Source organism: Ciconia boyciana, chromosome 15, assembly GCF_034638445.1.
Source record: "Ciconia boyciana chromosome 15, ASM3463844v1, whole genome shotgun sequence".
Lineage (NCBI taxonomy): Eukaryota > Metazoa > Chordata > Aves > Ciconiiformes > Ciconiidae > Ciconia > Ciconia boyciana.
In genome coordinates this window covers 8,268,914-8,283,500 of record NC_132948.1, presented here as the reverse complement: position 1 = coordinate 8,283,500, position 14,587 = coordinate 8,268,914, and the positions used below count along the sequence as shown (strand labels likewise).

General features: G+C 55.9%; 1 protein-coding gene across 3 annotated transcripts in view; it reads right to left on the bottom strand.

Annotated features, from left to right (window-relative positions):
• Positions 1-8,120: 8,120 nt before the first annotated feature.
• Positions 8,121-14,587, bottom strand: part of CMKLR1 (chemerin chemokine-like receptor 1) — a 46,898-nt gene continuing 40,431 nt past the window's right edge. For 2 of the 3 annotated variants that reach the window (XM_072880214.1, XM_072880212.1), the window contains exons 2-3: positions 10,278-10,396; positions 8,121-9,706 (exon numbers count right to left, since the gene is read on the bottom strand). In XM_072880214.1, coding sequence (XP_072736315.1) covers positions 8,618-9,703 — 1,086 coding nt within the window. In that variant the 5' untranslated portion in view covers positions 9,704-9,706; positions 10,278-10,396 and the 3' untranslated portion in view covers positions 8,121-8,617. Of the gene's footprint in view, positions 9,707-10,277; positions 10,450-14,587 lie in introns of all 3 variants that reach the window. The other variant, XM_072880213.1, reaches the window with a different exon arrangement.

Here is a 14,587-nt window from a genome sequence, read left to right as displayed (position 1 = left end):
ACATCCGTGCCTCATTTCAAAAGCTCACGCGCCAGAAGAGCCCCCCAGAAGAAGTTCTGGGGGCCCCGAGCAGGAGCCATGCTGCAACCCAGCTGCACTGAGCCCACACAGCAGCGGGGAGCAAAACCTGGGGCTGAGCTTTTTGGTGTCCCTCCGGCTGAGTCCTGCCCACGTCCCCGCCGCAGGACCCCCACCCTGCCCGCACCCTCGCCCGCTGCCTGCCGACGAGCGAGCGAAACCAAAGGATCTCCGCGCGCATCGGGAAGATGCCGTTCGCCAGGCTGGCTTTGTGCAGAGCTGCATGCAGTCCCCGGCCGTCCCCCATCCCCTGCCACCCTCCCAGCCCGTCCCCAGCCTGGCTTTGCCGCAAATGAGCTCCGTCCCCTCCTTCCAACCTGCCAGTCCCCTTTGGATGTAGGTGCAAAAGCCATATATTGTACGCAGCCTTTTCTAGAGTTAGGTATTTAATGATTGGCTTTTAACTCTTGATCTTGATAGAAATACATGCACAGGTTGAAATCGAGACACAGCTCAATCTATATTCAAAGAGAGAGAAGAAAACTCCACGGAGAAAAAGGAGAATTTAAATAAAATATATTTTTCTATCGTGCGTGCGGAGCGGACATGGGCAGCGATGCCAGGGCTGAGGGGCTCCTGGTCCCTGTTTCTTTGCACGCAGAGTCTCTGCGGGGCTCCTGGGAGCCAGAGGTGGGCGAGTGCGTTTATAGGGATCAGCTGCCCTGTTTTTAACTCTTCCCTTGACAAACGGCTGGAGGTTTTCCAGGAGAGTGGGTGAGCCCCATCCCGGCAGCAGGAATCAAGCTGACCCCACGCTCTTTCACTCGCGGCAGCCCCGGGGCTGCCTACCTCGGTCAGAACAAATCCTCAGGTCAATCCAGCTATTAAAGGAGAGTTTTTGTTGCTATTGTGCTTTTCTGTGTGTTTGTGGGGCTGCCCGAGCAGCCCGGCATGCCCAGCCCAGCCCAGAGCAGGGGCTGGATGTCCCCCGGGACGTGGGAGCCACTGGCGGATGGCTCCTCTCCCCCTGCCTTTAATCACATTAATGTTATTCCTGCATCCAAACCACTGACAACGCAACCACGGTGGCTCCTTCTTGGGACTTTTATTACCTTTATAGTGTCCTTAAAGACAGGTTTATTCAGGTGTGTGGTGGGAGTGGGGAGATTTACCGTGGGCTTTATTCCCGTTGCCTCTCGTCCTTCCTCGGCTCCGGAGCAAGAGCAGGCTCAGTGCAATTTATTCCTTTTCTCTTGGCCAATCGCCCTTTTATCTGGAGTTGGTGAAATCCCTTTTTTTAAATAGCATTGGGTTTGCAGCAATCGAGACGCACGCCAGGCGTGATTTGTTCTGACAGGCATCGTCTGCAGAAGGGACAGCGTTCCCTTCCGCCCCTCGGAAGTAATTAAACCCCAAAAGCCAATTAACCTCCAAGATAAAACAATTAAGAGACAGCACTGCGTGCAACCACCACGCTCTGGGTCCTGGGCTGCAGCTTATAAGGCGGAAGGGGAGGTGTGGGGAGCGGGGAGGGGGGCTGCCCCCAGCCCGGGGACCCCCAGCACGGCCCCCCACATTGGCACAGCCCGGGGGGCATTGCCACCTCCACCAAACCCCTTCCGAGCCGATAGAGAAAGGACGGAGGAAGCTCCCTGAGCACCAGCAGTATCAGCTTGCCTTTTTTTTCCCCCCCCATGGCTTTAAGGATCACTGAAGCTTAATGCCTTTATTTCACCGCAATTGCTTTTTTTTTTTTTTTTTTTTTTTTTTGCAATGAAATGGAGCAATTGGAAGTCATTACCTCCCCGTAAGTGTGTGCGGCACATCTGGCTGCATATGCACACACACACAGGCACTCCCGGCTTACGAGGGTCCGTGCCTTCTCCTCAATCCCGGCTAACGCAGGAGCAGCATTCACCGTCCTGCCGACGGCTGCTCACCCCGCACATGCAGCCGAGCCACAAGCAGAAGCTGAAGTTTTATGTTTTGTTTTATTTTATTTTATTTTATTTTTTTTATTTATTAAATGCCAGGCTATTTTTTTCACCGCATGAGACTGGCATGCAATAATGAAATTTATATTACCCCTGGAAAGAGAAGCCAACCATCCTTTCTGCATCATTTTCATGTGCAAAGCTCTTGACATGTAATAGCCACCCTGCTCGGCTGCCTCCCTAATGCCATTAGCCTGGCTCATTGGAGAGCACCGAAAAGTGCAGGCAGGGTAGGCAATGCTCAGTGTTTCCATTATGATTTTTAAAAGCAGCCAATCTTTCCACTTGACTTGGCCTCGGCGAGCCCTGAGCGTCCCTGGGCAGGAGCAGCGGGCTCACACGGCCCTGGCGGGGGGCTGGGGGCTGCCGGGGGAGTGACCCTGACCACCCTCGGCGGCTTCCTACATTCAAAATCATCTTTTTTGTGCAGTATCTCATCCCCGGGAGCATTTCCCTGCCTCCCCGGTCCTGCGCTGGCGGAGGCTGCAGCACCCTCCCTCCCGGGCTGGATGGGTTACTCAGCCGTTGCTCTAGCAACAGCATCTGCACCAAAACTCCCTGCATTTCCCCCAGTTCCGTGTGGGTTTTGCACTCAGCAGGCTGGTCCCCGCAATGGAGGAGATGATGCTGGAGGAGCTGATGCCCGAGAGCGGCTCGGCTGGAGCTCCCTTCCCTGGCCAAGGCAGCGGATGCCCCTTTGGGGTGAATTCAGGGGGTTCTGGGCAATGACCCCAGCGATGCAAAGGATGCTGGAGGCCTCAGAGCGGGTCAGAGGGAAGGGGCTCCCCTTCCTCCCAAATTAAATCACACACGAAGTTCGTGCTGCTGTTTAAATGAGAGGGAAATAGCCCACCTCAGCAGCACAATACAGAAGCTGCGACAGCATTTTCACAAAAGCTCTGTAATGTAGGGGAGATGCAAGTTATAAATCTGAGCAGCAGTAATATTCATCCCTGACAAAAGAAGCATGTTTATTTATTGGCTTTACTATTTTCTGTAAAATTTACAGTTGACAATCTGCCTGAATGCAGCGCAGATAATTTAAACATGGCTCCAACCCGCCTGGCATCGAGGAAAGGGTAACATGTTTATTCTTTTTTTTCTTAATTCCAACTCCAAATAAAGGGAGTGATTTATCGGCGAAGGAAAGCACAGCTTTATTTCAGGGCTGTGACAGCTAATTGAAAAAGAACAGTCATTAAGGACGGTAATGTGTTCCACAGAAATGATTTCAGTATATTCTGGAATAATTTCCCAACTGCTTGTGTGAAATGGGACCCAGCTCCAAGTTCCGGGGCGCTGCGAGCAGCAGGTAATTACGGGGAGGGGGCACGGAGAGGCACGAGGCAGGGTTGGTGTGCCGCGAGGATGCACCGGGGAGGACCGGTCCTGCTGTGGGTCCGGCGTGCTGCAGCACCGTCACCGGGGGCCCGGGGGTCCTGAGCCCCGCAGCACGTGGGGCGTGTGGGACCCCGATGGGCTCGTGGGGTAGGGAGAGGTGGGAAGGCTGCGGCTGGGGAATGGGGTCCCAGGGCTGTGGGTTGGGGTCCTGGGCTGGGGGTCGGTGTCCCAGGGCTTGACATGGGGGTCTTGGACTGGGGTCAGGGTCCCAGGGCTTGACAAGGGGGTCCTGGACTGGGGTCAGGGTCCCAGGGCTTGACATGGGGGTCCTGGACTGGGGTCAGTGATGGGAATGTGGGTCTTGGGCTGGGGGTCAGCGTCCCAGCTCCGAAACTGGCTGCTCTTCTTTCCCGGCCAGCCCTGACCTACCCTAAAGTCATGATCCCCATGACAGCCTTAATTGCAGGTCTCATGGGGACGGTGGTGGCTCTGGAGCCCATTCACCCCTTGACTCTTAGATGTTAAACCTGGGTGCACCCCCAGTTACCGATTTCACCGACTCCTGCCCCAAAAGGGGCTGCAGAGCCCGGCTGGGCGGCTGCCACCGCGCTGGCACAGTGCGGGGCTGGCCCTGCCACCCGGCACCGGAGCTGTGGCTCCCACCGAGCCCCTTCCCTGGACGCTAATTACAGTTTTTGCACGTCACCCTCGAGTTGGCCGTGGTGTCATCAGCCTCCTGCCGGCATTAATCAAGAGGACGGCATTAATTCATAGCTAAGGACGTCTCCCAGCTGAGCGGCGAGTCTATCAGTCCCTGCAGGAGCGGGGTGGACTGGGGTCAGCGGGACGCCTCCAAGGACCCACAATTTAATATATTGGACCTTTCCATCACTGTAGGGGACTGCAGCCAACATGGTAGGGCGAGCTTCCCTCCCCTGGATGAACAAAATCTCTGGCACTGCAAAAAAAAGGAGAGCTGAAAGGATGCATCTTCACCCGCTCTACGAGATGCCGGAGTATGCCTGTAGTATTTAGGCAATATCAGAGGAATTGGGGCAATATTGAGCTGCATTTCTTTGCCACGCTGCCAAAAGGGAAAGAAAAATCTGGACAAGAGGCTCGTGTGCACTGAGTGGTTCTGCTGCTGAAGTTTTATGATGAATATTTCTGCCCTGTTTCTGGTTTGTATAGATGCATTTTTAATGCTCTCTGTTTGATCTGTTTACTGCTTGCCTTGACGGGTGACATGGGAACAGAAATCACCGATATTCCCCGGGGATGCTCGTGCAATGCCTGGCAGGTTACAGGGTCCAGAGGGGGAAACTCAGGAGATTTTTCCCGTCCCTTCCCCATCCTCATCCCAAACCCTGCCGGGATGGGAGGAACCAGCAGCGGGAGGGGATGGAGCAGCAACGCTCTGCTTGTCCTGGGGTGCCTGGATGGATGCTGGGGTAGGGGGGCAGAGCACCGGGAGCCCGCTGGGGTCCAGGAGCCGAGCCCCTCCCCGCTTTCCCATCCCCCCAAACAGCCCCAGGGACGGGGGGGTCTGCGGGGGCTCGTGGGGTGCAGGAGGCGATGGGGGAACCAGCCTTCGCCAGGCGAGACGCAGACAGCTCCCAAGCAGAGACCCTTCTCAGCACTGGCATTAATAATTCCTCTTTCAAATCAGTATAACAGAGCGTTTGACAGATCTTATCCGACTGAGAACATGCCAGGCTGACATGAACCTGGGGGGAAAGGCTGCGGCGGCTCGGTGCACAGATTAACAAAGCAGGCGAGGGAGGAGCGGACACGGGCCCCCACTGCCGGGCTCAGTGCCGCATGCAGGCACAGGGGAAACGATGCTCTTTCAGCTGCTTTTTTTGCACAGATACTTTTTTTTCCCCCTAAAGAGCCATTTGGCCTCTTCAGGGTCAAATTAAAGATGGGAACCCACAGAGAGCATCTTTGGAAGATCTCCCATACGAGAGGCTCAGAGCACCATGCTCCCATCTCAGTCACCGGCTCCGGGCCATAAAGCCCCAGCCCCACGTCCCTGTGCCTCTCTGCTCCCAGCTGCTCTCCTGCAATCCCAAATTCAATGCCGGGGATCAGGAATATACGCTAGTAAGCGACTGCTTACTGAAAAGTCCCTGGGATCCTTCCTGCTCCACATGACGAGCTTGAGCACGCACCGGGGGTATTTGTATGTAAACCAGGTTTTTTTATTAAATAGGCAAACAGCTACAAAGACAAACTCAAATATTAGGTTTCCCAAGCTGTCATTATAATGATGATTTAACCCAAGGTTATGTACCAAGTCATCACTTTTTTTTTGGAAAGCTGTTTGCAGTCATAATAGACGGGCTTGCAAAATCCAGCCACAAAAATTAATGAGGAGCATCCCCACTCCAGCATGGCCTGGGAGCATCACGGCACCGGACCAAGGGGCAATGGTATGGCACTGGGTCCTCGAGGGACACGGGCTGCCCTGTTCCCCCCCATCCCACACTGCCCCTCAGCCGGTCCCATGGCAGGGAAAGGTGGGCCCAGACGCACCGGCTGTTCCTGCCCCAGCTCTTCAGCTGCCCCAAAACCCGAGCCCAAAAAGCAGCAGTGGCTGCTGGCTCGGGGGTGCACCCTGCCCCCCCTGTCCCCCAAACGGGTCCTGAGCTCCTGCTCTGCCTCTGCTAGTTCTGCGTGTCCCCTGTGCCTCCCTGCATGGCTGTCTGTCCATCTGCCCTGTCCGTCCCATCTGTCCTGTCCAACTGCTAGTAGGAACCCTGCGACCTTTCAGCAGGTAATCAAATACTGTGTAACATGAGCGAGGGGACCCTCCTCCCACCGCCAAAGCCTTCCTCCCCTGCAGCCTCCTCGGTCACAGCATCTTTCAAGGCTATGGACCATGCACAGGTTTTGTGGGAAAAAACCCATGTGGATGGTCCCCGCAGGCGGCTCGGCACCAGGAGCAGCCCCGGGCTCGGCCATGGCACGCGGTGCAGCCCAGGGACGGGGCATTGCTCCCCAGGGAAGCAGCCGGCACTGCTCAGCCTGCCGGTTCCCAGTCCCCAGCAGATGCGGAGATGCCTGTGGCTCGGTGCTGGGTGCTGGGTGCAGGCACCCCGTGTTATTGAGAGCAGCACCCAACAGGTGGCAGTCACCAATCTGCCATTAATTTCCCTTATAATCCCCATCTCCCCGCTGCGCTCCCCTTCTGGGCTCAGGCTGGACACCCTTTATTTCCAGGATAAATCCCCCACCCCTCTGCACCCCACTTTTAGCAGACCGGATCTGCAGCATCCCCCACAACACTGGCGAGGACGGGCACCTCCCTGCCCCGGGGTGGGGGACAAACATGCCCCCGCACACACCAGCTGGCAGCACCAAAACTGCAGCCAAACGCACCGGATCCATCGGTGTCCCTGTCCCAGGGGCCATGCAGGCAGCATCGGGGGCTGGCAGTGCCGGGCAGGGATGCTGCGGGCAGCGCCTCGTCCCTCTACTCCCGTGTAATGGCAGAGGAGCGCGCCAAGAGCTTCATGGGGTGCTGGCACTCCCCTCTCTCCCCATCGTGCAAGGCAGATCAGCGAGGCTGTGCTGGAGGCGGAGGTGACGCCCGATAATCTGTCCGAAATCCAGCTCCCGCCGCAGCGTCTGCTATTATCCGCGGCGTTCCCGCAGCTCGGCGCTGCAGCTCAGTTACTGGGGCTTTGTGATTCAGTTTCAGTCTGGGTCTGGCATGATCCGCTGCTGACCGGAGCCCGTAAATAGCTCCGTGCCTTTTCCTGGGGGCTGCCTCTTCTCTTTTTTTTCATTTTTTGTTTTTTTTTTTTTAAAAAAGCTATATATAAATACCTCAGCCTTTGTGGGCACCTGTGAGCAGACTCTCAATTGCTGGTGTGCTGGCCCCTGGGCAAGGCACCAGGGCTTTGCATGAAAGCTCCCCCAGGCATTGCATGGGCTGGGACCCCAAGGGACCCCCTGAAATGTCCCTGGTACCGCTGGGGACTGCCCGAACCCAGCTCCAGGGATCGGCTCTGCTCCAGCACCCGGCGCAGGTGGAGGACTCGGTCGTTCCTCGCTTTCCTGGGAGTGAGAGGCTGTGGGTGACATAAACAAGCATGACGCCACTGTCACAGTCAAGAAGCCCAAATGGTGAAGGATCTCTGAAATTAACTGTGCATGAAATTGGACAGAGGCAGTGGCTCAGTCCATCCTTCACGGCAGAGATTTGTATGAGGCAGGAGAGTCTCCCACCAGCGATGGGCAGGTTACTTGCTGCCTGGTCAGGAAGAGATAAAATCTTCCCATAGGACCGACTGATCACACCAGGGAGCAGCCATCAGCGGAGCCAGTCCCCGGGTCCACCTGGATCCAGGAGGGGACAGCAGGTCCTCCCCCAGGACCACATTCCCCAGCCCATGGACCTGCTCCCTGGTGCCACCCGGGCATCACGGCCCCGAGCATCAAACTGCTCTGCGAAATGTACCACGTGAAACGTGCCCATCAAAGTGGGGTTTGTTGAAAAGACACTTCAAATGAATCTTTCCCTCTTTTTTCTCCCAGTTTTCCATATCGGTCACCCTGTGCACAAGCCCAATCCCCCACCCTGGCTGGTGGCCCTGGGTCTGGGTCACTTAGAAGACATGCAGGATTTCCCAGTTCATCAAGGTTGGGATACTCAAACCCCTCTTATGAAGATACTTCCCAAGGTCTTGCTGGGTACAAAGTGCTCACAACACGGTTAAAAACATATTGCACTAGTACCAATATACTTTAGGACTTTAACATGAGTAGCTATATGCATACATAGGACATAGGAAGAGTGTCATGGTTTCGCCATAGCAGGTAGCATCCACGACAGGTGCCCACCCAGCCACCCATCTTGGGAGCCTGGGAGCGGAGATGCCTTCCCAGACACATCCTCCGCCCAGTCTCCCCATAACGATGTCTCTGGAAACCACAGGAATGCCCTTGCCAGGCCAGGCAATGCATAGATTAGACAGGAATGCCCTGAAATGTTTTCTGAAACAGTTTGGTGCAATCATCTTTGCAATCGCAAAGAAACATTAAGGGTGGTTGTGTCTCCTCCATGTGCACAGAGCAGTGGTCTCCAACACCTGCCAGCCCCCAGGCAGCAAGACCAGTCAAAGAATACGCTATAGGACAGCATTGGACCATGCTTGTCCCACACCAGGGGCCACCGCAAGGGTGGCCACCATCAAAGTGGTGGGCATGGGCAACACCGGAGGGCTATGGCCCTCCTGCAGGCACCCAGGTTGAGTTTAGAGGACTGTCGTCTCCTTCTCGGTCATTGAAGACATCTTGGAGAAGCTCCTGTGAACGATGCTAGAGTGGCCTGTCTCCTCGCTGAGGGCATTCACCAGCCTGGAGAGGATGGTGACCTTAAACTTCTTGAAGTCCTGGCCCATGAAGACGTAGAGGACAGGGTTCATGCAGCTGTTGGAGGCAGCGAGCGCCGTGGTTATGGGGATGCTGATCTCAAATACGGAGCGTGGGATCATGTCCGGCTCTGTTTCCAGGAGGTTCAGCAGGTGGTAGGGACTCCAGCAAAGGAAGAAGGTGACTATAATGGTGATTATGATCTTGAAGGGCTTTTTGGACTTGGCAAGGCGGTTTCGACGCAAGTTGAAGACGATAGCGATGTAGCAGAAGGTGATGATGGTTATGGGAAGGATGTACCCGGCAAGAAACCTGGTGATGTTCACCGTTCGGTGCCTCATTAGTGCCAGGGCTTGGTAAGACTTATTCCTGGAGAGGGAAAAGTTGCTAAAACAAATCACGGAGTTGCGGGCTTGTGCCGTGTCTCGGAAGACAAGAGACGGGCAGCTCATAATGATGCCAACGGTCCAGATAATCAAGCAAACTAAATATGCTAGGTTGGTCGATCGATGGTTTTGAGACCAGACGGGAAAAACCACCGACACGTAGCGATCGAAGCTGATGGTGGTGAGGAGCAGGACGCTGGTGTACATGTTGAGGATGAGGAGGAAGGAGTTCAACTTGCACATGACTGTCCCAAAGATCCAGTTGTACCGCATGGCCGTGTAAGCAATGTTTATGGGCAGGAAGATGTTGAAGAGGAAGTCGGCGATAGCCAGATTGAGGAACCAGATTGCATTGACCGACTTCTTCATCTTTAGAGTTATGATTGCGATGACGAGGCCATTCCCCAGGATGCCCAACACGCAGGACACACTGTAGATGACGACAGAGAGGATCCTCGCAATGTCCTTCGGGTCATGGGACGGGTCTGTCCACACACTGCTGGTCTCCTCATAGGTGTAATCTGGGTAGTCACTGTAGTTATCGACATCGTCCAAGTAATTGGACAAATTGGAAAGCGCCATTATCTGTAAATAAATGATAGTCTGGTCAGCCCTGGGCTCTCTGGCGAGCGATGCTTCTCTGCCTGTTCCTGCTGAGCAAACACATGATGTTAAACCACAGTGAGCACAGCCCGTGGGAGGGACACTGGCCCCCCAACGTGCGCGGGCACGAGGTGCTGTGGAGAGAGGGGATGGAGCACACAGGAATGGGGGATCCCCTGCGGAACCTGCCACTGGCCCCAGAGGAAGATGCTCCCGGGTCTCCTCGCTGGGTTTCCACCCCCCGGCCAAGAGAGACATCAGCTCCCTGAGCCACAGGACGTGATTCAGTCCCTCGTCTCCACCAGGATGTGGCTGTAGCCTCACCCTGCAAAAAATGTCTATCACCCGCCTACTTCCAGGTGAAAAACAAGGACGATGCTTATTAACAGCTCATTAACAGCTTTGAGACCTTCCAATCTGCAAAATACTACAGCTCTTCTTTTTTTCTCCCGAGCACCCAGCAAATTGGACTGAAAATCCAGCATGCGGCAGACCGCACGCCCTGCTGATGCCAGGCACCCAGCTCGGTGAATCCGGCGTTACACCCTCTCACCTTCCCTCTCCGGTGCGCGCGGCTGCACGGCTGGACGCCTGCCGGGATGCGGGGAGAGGCGGTGGTTCAGCGTCTCACGGCACAAAGGCAGCTCCCTCCGCGCAGGTCTAGGGACGGAGCTGTAATATTAAAGCCGAGATCAAACAAAGGCCATTCACCCTCGGATGTGGGGCTACGGGAGGAAACAGAGACTCAGTCATTGCCGCAATTATTTAACCCTGTGCAGCCTCCCCGGCAGGCTGGCGCTGCCCCGCGCCTCGGGGGGCTGTGCTGGCCTGGGGACCCCCCACCACGGAGCTGGTCCTGCCGTGATCCTTGTAGCTTTTGGGATAACCCAGTACAGAAATCCTGTATCGTACGCTCAGTACAAGCATCTGACATGAGCCAGCATCAGTAGGTACACGTAAAGAACTCTACAATCAAGCCCATGGTAATGTTATTATAAATAATTAAAGCTAGAAATATGCGTGAGGTGCCTGGACTCTCATACGGTTATTTCTCTGATTAAATCGGTGCCCTGTGTGTTTTAAAATGTTAATTGTGATAACTAACAGCGCCATTTGCCATCATCACGCATCGGTCTCCACCAGCCACTTAGAGCCCCACGTTAAATGGGTTCAAGCACTCCCTTGTGAACAGTCATGGTGGGTTAAAGCCAAGAGCCACCAAAAGCAATTAGCAAAGCCCGAGCGTGCTGGAGCGAGCCGCAGCAAGAGGGGCGAGCTCTGTGCAAACCCCGGCTCGGGACATCGCACCCGACCTTGTCCTTGCAGGAAGGACGTGGCTCTCCCCATCCAGGCTGGACCCTCTTGTTTTTGGGGAGTTTCAGGTCAAAGGTCCCCCTGAGCATCACCCTCCCTGCCAGCCCTGCTTTGAAATCCCCATGGTGTTTGTGTTGTAACTTATTGTTTCTCCCTGGGCTTTTCCTCCTGTTCCTTCCTGCGATTGCTGCTGCTCCCATTGCTGCAAAGTCCCTGGCCGGGTGCTTAAATCACAGCCCCATCGCCTCCCCCCTTGCCAAGCTCCAGGAGACGGTAAGCAGCCAGAATAAATAAGGTTTTAGCACAAGGCTGGTGAATTAGTTTGAGCTGCAAGGAGGCCTTGCCCTGGCAAAACCTTGATCATCGAAAGGATGAATTAAAGTTGATGATCCGGTGGAAGTAACAGTATCAGCAGAACTGGCTGTTATAGTGCTGACTATTAATGTTCCTGGGTAATGAGCCGTCCCGACCGCTGCCTTTATGGACCAACAGTTTTCATGTCATCACCTTTCCAAAGGCAAAGGCGCAGAAAGGTGGGGAAGCCCAGAGCCCCACGTCCATCCCACCCCATTGCCATCCCACCCCACCGCCCTCGGCTGGAGAGCCCCGATGCACTGGTTTTAGCTGGGATAGAGGTAATTTTCTTTATAGTAGCTACTACGGGGCTCTGTTTTGGATTTGTGCTGAAAATGGTGTTGATAATACAGAGATGTTTTAGGTGTTGCTAAGCAGTGCTTCTACTAAATCGAGGACTTTTCAGCTTCCCATGCTCTGCCAGGTGCACAAGGAGCTGGGAGGGGACACGGCTGGGACAGCTGACCCCAGCTGCCCAAAGGGCTATCCCACACCATATGGCCTCATGCTCAGCACATACAGCTGGGGAAGAAGGAAGGGGGGACGTTCGGAGTGATGGCGTTTGTCTTCCCGAGTCACCATTACGCGTGATGGAGCCCTGCTGTCCTGGAGATGGCTGAACACCCGCCTGCCCATGGGCAGTGGGGAATGAACTCCTTGCTTTGCTTTGCCTGCGTGCGCGGCTTTTGCTTTCCCTATTAAACTGTCTTTATCTCAACCCTCGAGTTTTCTCACTTTTACCCTTCCGATTCTCTCCCCCATGCCACCGGGGGTGGGAGTGAGCGAGTGGCTGGGTGGGGATTAGCTGCCGGCTGGGGTTAAACCACACCACCCGACAATCCCAGGATTCGCTCTGCCACTGGAGAGGAACCCCCAAGAAATGCCACCCGCCTGCCATTTCCACCCTGGTGTCACCGTGGGGTGAGTGAGGGACCCCGGGGGACAGACCGCTGCCCCTCACCACCCCGAGGCCGGCCAGACCCTACCTTCGCTGCGGGACCCATCAGTCCCCTGCCCGAGGGCATGGGAGGCATTCCTGCAGCATTACAGGCTCCTTTTCCAATTGTGCCCACTCATAGATTTTTAATGTAAAATCTCCTCTTTATTATTATTTTTTAATCGCTGAGCCCAGCAAGCGTGATGACATTCAGCCTGACATTTTGAAGCTGTATTTAATGGTTATTATTTATTTGAATTTTCTGTTTATTTTGCTGTTCCCCCACACCTGCTTTCTTTAGATTGGGTTTTAATATTTGCCCTTCAGAAGATGGACGAGGTGGGTGATGTAAAAGAAACCCGCCCCAGAGCTCCGCCGGGTTGGGCAGTGGAGTGGCCCCGGTCCCCCGCTCAGGACGAGGGGGTGACGATGGCCGGAGAGCGAGGGGAGCAGCAGGGCTCTGTTTCCCCATGGAGTTTGGCAGACGATGGGTTTGTTTCTAGGGCTCATGCTGAGCTATCGCAAACCCCAAGGCAGCGGACAGGCAGCTGCCGAACCCGCTGTGAACCTCCTGGGATGGCTGTGGGCACTGGGGTGGGATGGGGACCAGGGCTGGAGGCCAGACCCGATGGCAAATCGTCCAGCAAATTCCCACCCGCCTCCCCAAAATCCTCCCAAAAATGGAGAGCCTGAGGGGTGGCCACGTGAAATCTCCCCATTTCTCATTGCAAAAACCCCAAAGTTTGGAAAAAAAAGCCACATAACCGTGAGCACCTTTCAATGCTCCTCTCTGGGTTGAAAATACCCCGCTCGAGCCAAAACCACTTCGCTCCCTGTTCGATCTATTCATCTCTGTCCTCCTACCTCAACAAAAATGAGCACAGGATCTACCCAAAATAGCCTTTTAGCCCAGCCAGCTGCTGACGGCCCCGTCATTCCTGCAGCTGTATTTGTCTTGGTACCCGAGGAAGGCTGAGTCCGGCCCACGGGCGCCGGGGTGGGATTCCCGACGGGTGGCTCGCACATCGGCAGCATCCCGGCGGGCACCGGGGGAGGATGAGGTCAGGGATGTTGTTCTTGGGAAGGCAACAGGAAACGGAGAGAACAGCAGAAAATGTTCAAATCCAGCTTTTCTGGGTGAAAGCTCTTCCGCGGCCAGCCCAGACAGGCCGGGGACGGATGTGACCGGGGCTACAGGGAAACAGAGGGAGCTCGGCCGGATCCACACGCCGGGGATGCGGCTGTGCCCAGGGAGGGCAGGGGATGCTCAGCCCCCTGGCAGCGGGTACCGCCTGGGCACAGGTGCTGCCAGAGCTCTCAGCTGCCTGCACCAGGCATTTATAGACAGGCAGGCTGCCAGCCCTGCCTTCTGCCTCCCCAACGCCTGCGGGCAATGCTTTTACTGGAGGTACTGATACAGGTCGGGGGAAAAAAAAATCAAATAAAATCAAATAAAATAAGCAGACCAGCTTTTGAGCACACAAGATCCTGCCTGAGCTGTCAAAGTGCACGGCGCTTTTACCCGCGTGATGCTATGGAACGGGGCTGGGACCAGCGTGTGCCTGTGCGGGGGTCCCCACAAGTACTCCCCCAGCACTGGGGAAACCGGGGCTGCCCTTGGGTTCGTGTTTGTCCCCCCAGAGCACCCCACCGCGGCGTGCTAAGGGTGCAAGGGACACCCAGGGACTGGACAGACGAACCCCCCTGGGAAACAGGCGGATGACCAGGGTGGGCTCTGCCGGCCGCTGCCAGCCCCTGTGCGCTGTGTCCCTGCCTGCACCCCTGCCTGCACAGCTGCTGCCGCCCCCAGGCAGCTGCTCTGCCTTTTTCTCATCTGAGCATTTCCCCTCCCCTCCTTCCCAGCAGCGGTTTCCGAGGTCCCAGAGCACCCCAAACCCGAAGCCGCTTCCTCCGGCACACGTGGGAGAAGCGCAACCAGGCTGCCCACGCAGCGCAGGCAGTCCCGGCACAGCCCTGCGCCGTGAGAGATGGGAATTGCAGGCAGATGTTTGGGGGAAACACATGGTCGCTCATCTGAGGAGCTTTGGGAAGGGCACGGGGCGAAGCAGCATCTCCACGTCCCCCTGGACCTGCCTGTCCCCTCTGAGCCCTGCCGCAGCCCTGGATGTCCCCCCATGGCAGACGCTGGTCCCAGTCCCGTGGGGGTTTATTGCTCTGGTTGAGCTCGAGTCCCACCCTGCGGGCCGGATCCTGAGCACAGCGAGCTCCCATTGCTGCCAGCAGGAGCATGCCCTAGG